The sequence below is a fragment of the Procambarus clarkii genome, chromosome 33 (assembly GCF_040958095.1).
Source record: "Procambarus clarkii isolate CNS0578487 chromosome 33, FALCON_Pclarkii_2.0, whole genome shotgun sequence".
NCBI lineage: Eukaryota > Metazoa > Arthropoda > Malacostraca > Decapoda > Cambaridae > Procambarus > Procambarus clarkii.
The window spans coordinates 40683464-40691000 of record NC_091182.1 but is presented as its reverse complement, the minus strand read 5'-3'; the positions used below and the strand labels follow the sequence as shown (position 1 = coordinate 40691000).

The 7537-nt window shown below is 45.7% G+C and overlaps 1 protein-coding gene across 1 annotated transcript in view; it reads right to left on the bottom strand.

The window, feature by feature from the left end:
* Positions 1-1892: 1892 nt before the first annotated feature.
* Positions 1893-7537, bottom strand: part of LOC123765332 (trichohyalin-like) — a 65529-nt gene continuing 59884 nt past the window's right edge. Inside the window, exons 4-5 of the mRNA XM_069335434.1 lie at positions 2166-2369; positions 1893-2116 (exon numbers count right to left, since the gene is read on the bottom strand). Coding sequence (XP_069191535.1) covers positions 1893-2116; positions 2166-2369 — 428 coding nt within the window. The remainder of the gene's footprint in view (positions 2117-2165; positions 2370-7537) is intronic.

Sequence of the window (7537 nt, the reverse complement as noted above, 5' to 3'; positions counted from 1 at the left end):
GGCTACCTAACCTAACCTAACCTATAAAGATAGGTTAGGTTAGGTTAGGTAGGGTTGGTTAGGTTCGGTCATATATCTACGTTAATTTTAACTCAAATATAATAAAATTGACCTCATACATAATGAAATGGGTAGCTTTATCATTTCATAAGAAAAAAAATTGAGAAATTATATTAATTCAGGAAAACTTGGCTTATTAGGCAAATCGGGCCTTGCATAGTAGGCTGAGAAGTGCGTTCTGGCTACTAGGTACGACATATATATATATATATATATATATATATATATATATATATATATATATATATATATATATATATATGTATATCCTTATTTATTTAACCATGAGGACCACATTTAGGCTAGTTGCCTAAGTTTACATTGTGTGAAATTTTAAATTACTCACCACTGCTCTGTAATTACTCCCTCACACACACACAGAGGTCAAATGCAACATTATACCTGCCAACTGTCCATGGTGTATCCATAAAGTTAGACATTATAATAACTTTGTTAACTGTACCACCTTCTATATAGTCATATATACCCAGTATATTCCAATGTTTTCTCTTATATTACCGAACACAATATTTATATTTACTGTATATGTATTCTATATGAGCTTTTCTATAATAAAATACGTAGTTTAAATTATAATAACTTCATGATGGGCTATTTTATGCACAGTTACCTGGAGTAATGAACACCAAACAGTGTGTATAAGCAAGGTAGATTATAATCAAGGTAGATTATAATCAAGGTAGATTCTCGGTAGAACACAATCTTCGGACCCTTCATGTTTTACTTGGTCTTATTAAAGACCGCCAGCTTACAAGACATGCTCATAACTCTCTCAAACAACCGTAGATTATATGTTGCTCGTTTGACATTCCGGTGAGGCACGCCCAGCTGGTTCGTGGGACTGTCACTGTCAATAGCCAGCTGGTACATGGGTCTGTCATTGTCAATAGCCAGGTGGTACATGGGGCTGTCATTGTCAATTCCCAGCTGGTACATGGGTCTGTCATTGTCAATAGCCAGGTGGTACATGGGTCTGTCACTGTCAATAGCCAGCTGGTACATGGGTCTGTCATTGTCAATACCTTGCTGGTACATGGGTCTGTCACTGTCAATACCCTGCTGGTACATGGGGACTGTCATTGTCAATAGCCAGGTGGTACATGGGTCTGTCATTGTCAATAGCCAGGTGGTACATGGGTCTGTCATTATCAATACCCTGCTGGTACATGGGTCTGTCATTGTCAATAGCCAGGTGGTACATGGGGCTGTCATTGTCAGTACCCAGCTGGTACATGGGTCTGTCATTGTCAATACCCTGCTGGTACATGGGTCTGTCATTGTCAATAGCCAGGTGGTACATGGGGACTGTCGTTGTCAATAGCCAGGTGGTACATGGGTCTGTCATTGTCAATAGCCAGGTGGTACATGGGTCTGTCATTGTCAATAGCCAGGTGGTACTTGGGTCTGTCATTGTCAATACCCAGCTGGTACATGGGTCTGTCATTGTCAATAGCCAGGTGGTACATGGGTCTGTCATTGTCAATAGCCAGGTGGTACATGGGGCTGTCACTGTCAATACCCAGCTGGTACATGGGTCTGTCATTATCAATACCCTGCTGGTACATGGGGCTGTCATTGTCAATACCCTGCTGGTACATGGGGCTGTCATTGTCAATACCCAGCTGGTACATGAGGCTGTCATTGTCAATACCCAGCTGGTACATGGGGACTGTCATTGTCAATACCCAGCTGGTACATGAGGCTGTCATTGTCAATACCCAGCTGGTACATGGGGGCTGTCATTGTCAATACCCAGCTGGTACATGGGGCTGTCATTGTCAATACCCTGCTGGTACATGGGGCTGTCATTGTCAATACCCAGCTGGTACATGGGGGCTGTCATTGTCAATACCTAGCTGGTACATGGGGCTGTCATTGTCAATACCCTGCTGGTACATGGGGCTGTCATTGTCAATACCCAGCTGGTACATGGGTCTGTCATTGTCAATACCCTGCTGGTAAATGGGGCTGTCATTGTCAATACCCAGCTGGTACATGAGGCTGTCATTGTCAATACCCAGCTGGTACATGGGGGCTGTCATTGTCAATACCCTGCTGGTACATAGGGCTGTCATTGTCAATACCCTGCTGGTACATGGGGCTGTCATTGTCAATACCCTGCTGGTACATGGGACTGTCATTGTCAATACCCAGCTGGTACATGGGGCTGTCATTGTCAATACCCAGCTGGTACATGGGACTGTCATTGTCAATACCCTGCTGGTACATGGGGCTGTCATTGTCAATACCCAGCTGGTATACAGGATTGTCATTCTCAATATCAGTCTCTTTGTACACAGAACGGATAGAATTTCTATATTTTCTCTGATATAAAGTTTATATACTTCCCCCCCCCCCCCCTTGACCTGAGGAGGTTGGGGTGTCATAGCACTTGTGCATTTCGAACATTTGTGGTCGACGAGGTTTGGTAATTTTCTAATTATTTCCAGTTTATATATATTTTTTACCACATACGCGTTCAGGTGGATGTATTTTCCTATTTGTGGCAGCATAATCGAGTTGTTAGCTCTTGGACCCCGCCTTTCTAACTGTCGGTTGTCAACTGTACTGATTCCCAACCTGTTTTTCTCTATCTACTATTTATATTCTTCTCTCTCACACACACAAATCCCCAGGATTTTGCCTGTATCAAATATCTAGCTACCAGGCAACTATTTGCTGCTAGGAGAACAGAGACATCAGGTAAAAGAAACTCTGCCCATTTTTGTTTCTGCCTCGCCCGGGAATCGAATCAAAACCGACTACAACTCCTGAGCGCTGTTCGGTCGGCCGCGAGGACCTGTGTGGTGTAGGTTAGTTTCTGAGGGAGGAACCGCGAGGCTCTGGCAGTGGAGGTGTGGCGCTTTTATGGGTGGTGGAGGTGTAGGTGTAGAGAAGTGGAGGTGTAGTGAGGTGGAGGTGTAGTGAGCTGGAGGTGTAGTGAGCTGGAGGTGTATTGAGGTGGAGGTGTATTGAGGTGGAGGTGTAGAGAGGTGGAGGTGTAGTGAGGTGGAGGTGTAGTGAGGTGGAGGTGTAGTGAGGTGGAGGTGTAGTGAGGTGGAGGTGTAGTGAGGTGGAGGTGTAGTGAGGTGGAGGTGTAGTGAAGTGGAGGTGTAGTGAAGTGGAGGTGTAGTGAAGTGGAGGTGTAGTGAGGTGGAGGTGTAGTGAAGTGGAGGTGTAGTGAAGTGGAGGTGTAGTGAGGTGGAGGTGTAGTGAAGTAGAGGTGTAGTGAGGTGGAGGTGTAGTGAAGTGGAGGTGTAGTGAAGTAGAGGTGTAGTGAGGTGGAGGTGTAGTGAAGTGGAGGTGTAGTGAAGTGGAGGTGTAGTGAAGTAGAGGTGTAGTGAGGTGGAGGTGTAGTGAAGTGGAGGTGTAGTGAAGTGGAGGTGTAGTGAGGTGGAGGTGTAGTGAAGTGGAGGTGTAGTGAAGTGGAGGTGTAGTGAGGTGGAGGTGTAGTGAAGTGGAGGTGTAGTGAAGTGGAGGTGTAGTGAAGTGGAGGTGTAGTGAAGTAGAGGTGTAGTGAAGTAGAGGTGTAGTGAAGTAGAGGTGTAGTGAAGTAGAGGTGTAGGGAAGTAGAGGTGTAGTGAAGTGGAGGTGTAGTGAAGTGGAGGTGTAGTGAAGTGGAGGTGTAGTGAAGTGGAGGTGTAGTGAAGTGGAGGTGTAGTTAAGTAGAGGTGTAGGGAAGTAGAGGTGTGAAGAGATGACGTAGGCAGGCGGAGGTGTAGAGAGAGGGAGGTGCAGAAACACTTGAGGTGTAGCAGTAACACAGGGAAAACCACACCCACAGGTGGAGTGGGGGAGGGGGAAGCGTTCGCAGCACCTACAAGGAGAAGCCATCGACCAGCCGCTTGCAATATGCAACATATAGCACATTGCTTCCCCATTCTGACATTAGTGAGTGCACATCACCGTCACACGCGGCGGCCCTGGCACCCAGTTAACGACATGGCGGCCCTGGCACCCAGTTAACGACATGGCGGCCCTGGCACCCAGTTAACGACATGGCGGCCCTGGCACCCAGTTAACGACATGGCGGCCCTGGCACCCAGTTAACGACATGGCGGCCCTGGCACCCAGTTAACGACATGGCGGCCCTGGCACCCAGTTAACGACATGGCGGCCCTGGCACCCAGTTAACGACATGGCGGCCCTGGCACCCAGTTAACGACATGGCGGCCCTGGCACCCAGTTAACGACATGGCGGCCCTGGCACCCAGTTAACGACATGGCGGCCCTGGCACCCAGTTAACGACATGGCGGCCCTGGCACCCAGTTAACGACATGGCGGCCCTGGCACCCAGTTAACGACATGGCGGCCCTGGCACCCAGTTAACGACATGGCGGCCCTGGCACCCAGTTAACGACATGGCGGCCCTGGCACCCAGTTAACGACATGGCGGCCCTGGCACCCAGTTAACGACATGGCGGCCCTGGCACCCAGTTAACGACATGGCAGCTCACACCACCGATCCCACCAAGACATCAACATAAAAGATATATTTTATGTTGATACATCAGCGTCCCCGTAGCACAGTAGGGTTCGTTCTCAATGCACAATCGAGAAATCCGGATTCAAATCCCCCTGCGGGATAGAAATGCTTGGGTACCATTTCACCTAATGCCTCTGTTCACCTAGCAGTGAGTAGGTACTCAGGAGTTAGTCAGCTTGTTGTGGGGTTGCAACCTGGGCAGGGGTCAGTAATTCAACCTTAAGGAGGGGCAGGGGGGGTACAGGGGGGGCGGACAGGGGGGCAGGGGGGGTACAGGGGGGGCAGGGGGGGCCTCGATAAAAGCCAATACAAATACACTCTGGCTCCTTGTCCCCCGACACAGTGAATTATTATTAAATGATTAAAAGCGTTGGGAGTATTGATGTTAGATAAAAGATAATTCCGCAATTAAATACATCATTACGAATGCAGGGAATCGAACCTAAGAGAGGTGGAGTCAGTTTAACATCACTGACTCAGCCAATTACGAGGGAATGGGGTCAAGCCAGAATGACTAAACAACACTTGAGAGAGATATGAGATCAGGATATAACCTTGGATATAAGAATGGAACACGATCTAAGACATGAGGCAGGATAAGTAAGACCAGTGACTTGGGGGCAGGATAGGACCTGTGATATCAGAACAGAATAGGGGCTAGGACATAAAGAAGGAAACATGAGCTGAGACATGAGGACAAGCTAGGAGCTGGGATGTGAAAATGGTGCCCAGTCTCTACTACTTTCCTCGTACCGACCAATCCAAATGGAAGGACTTAGGGAACACCGGAATAAAACATACAGTATTCTGGCTGACTTCAGCTGTCATGCGCATGAAGATTAAGACATGATAGCAAGAAGCAGCAACATTACGACAGGTAAATGAGAGATATTATTGATAGTGATTATTGAAGAGGTTTCTTCATTTCCCCATTAGCATGAGCTTACCACAATGCGGCATTCATCATGCATATATTACCATGCAAGACTCCACATGCAAAACTGTTTTGAGTCATGAGTCTTTGTACACACACATACACACACAAACGAGCCCCTAGCTCACCTCATCATGCTGTGAAGGAAAGACGGTAAGACGCTTTTCGTCCAATTTCTGCAACAGAGGCCTGCCGCCCTTTGAATATTTACGCTTCCGGGCATAGACGCATTCATGCGTCGACCGTTCAAACACGCTTGGGCATTGAACTATTTAACAGGAGTAGTCCGAAAATTGTTCCATAGAAGTGTGTCTGGCACAGTTTTAAAGAAGGTAGTTTAGAACTGTTTCACAGGAGTGTATAAAGAACTGTCCCAGAAGCGGGTCTGGGACTTTCACAGGAGCATGTCTAGAACTGTTTCACAAGCGAGGGTCTACAACCTAACTCCATACTAGGAACAAATGGGTAGTGCATATTTGAGAAGATATGTCTTAGGAGGTTAGACAGACAGGAAAGAAAATTTTGGGAGAAATATGAACAACACAAATGCAATGAAACCAGAAAACTACACAAACAATGGAGATTAGCAGCAAATCTGACAGTAGAGACTACTACAGAGGTAAACAGTAGAGCTGTAAACAGAAGAGGCCGCAGTAGAGCTGCCTCTCTTAATGGTGCCCCCATGCCAAGAAGAAAAATAAGGGATTGACTAGTTTTCCATGAGATCTTTACCCCTATTATAAATGGAAATACGCCAACAGGAACAACGATCTCACGAGAAAGACAAGTCCAGTTCAGTTGCAATAAGCACAAAAATTGTATGCACAAATGCAGATCAAATTACAAATAAAGAGGGTGAGTTATTGGAAAGAGTGGAAGAAAGGAACCATATATAATCGTGATCACAGAAACGAAACTGACAAGTGTTATTGCAATCTTCTGAAGAAGATTAAATCAGGAAACATAGGATGAACAGCGGAGATGGTGTAGCCTGTTGCTACACCTTGAATCTGGCTCTTTGAGCAAGTCAAATTATCAGAAAAAAAACACCAGAAAGAGTACACATTAGGAGCAGCTACAGTCCAATACACGAACATAGTGGTAGCGCTGATTTACAACCCTCTACCAAACAATAGATGGCGTATGGGAAAATGCTACAATTACAGTTTTTGCCTGAAGGTCTTTTAGCAACAGCTAAAATCCCAAAAGAAGATAATGTTAATCACTTGGATGAGGAATGAATAAATGAGGACTCCACAGTCACAGGAATGATGAGACACAGAACACGCCTGGTATATGTGGTGGACAAACATTTCTCAAGCACCATATTAAAGAACCAGAAAGTGTAGGCGAGGACTCACCAGCAACACTAAACCTGGCATTTTCCCCCAAACCGGAGCAGATGATGAAGAGATAGAGTATAAGATGCCTCTACAAGCTACCCACCACTACAGTATCATCCTTGAGTACATAGAGGAATTGAAGGAGTTTGGTTCACCTCAGGGTAGGCGAGGACTCACCTACAGGGTAGGTTGGTAGGGTTCACCTACAGGGTAGGCGAGGACTCACCAGAACCACTAAACCTGGTATTTTCTCCCAAACCGGAGCAGATGATGAAGAGATAGAGTATAAGATGCCTCTACAATCTACCCACCACTACAGTATCATCCTTAAGTACATAGAGGAATTGAAGGAGTTTGTTAGACAAAGAATTCTGTTGCGAATGATGCAAAATTACAGACTTGGATAGACAAGGAACGTCTTGCGAGAAGTCCAAAGGGAGAGTGAATAATTAAATAAAACATTCGAGACAGAAAATCTCCCAGAATTCTAGAAAAAAGGAAATTGAGTTGCAATATTAAAAAAAACAGGAACAGGCAGGCGGCACAAATTTCCATGTAAACTGTTGGATAAATTAATCAAGTTAAGAATAGTGGAGCCACTGGTGAGGACCAACTTGGAAACGAAACAATTTAGAAAAAAAATCGTGCCAAAGAAACTTGACTGTTCTTTAAGAAGGATACTTGAATAAGAA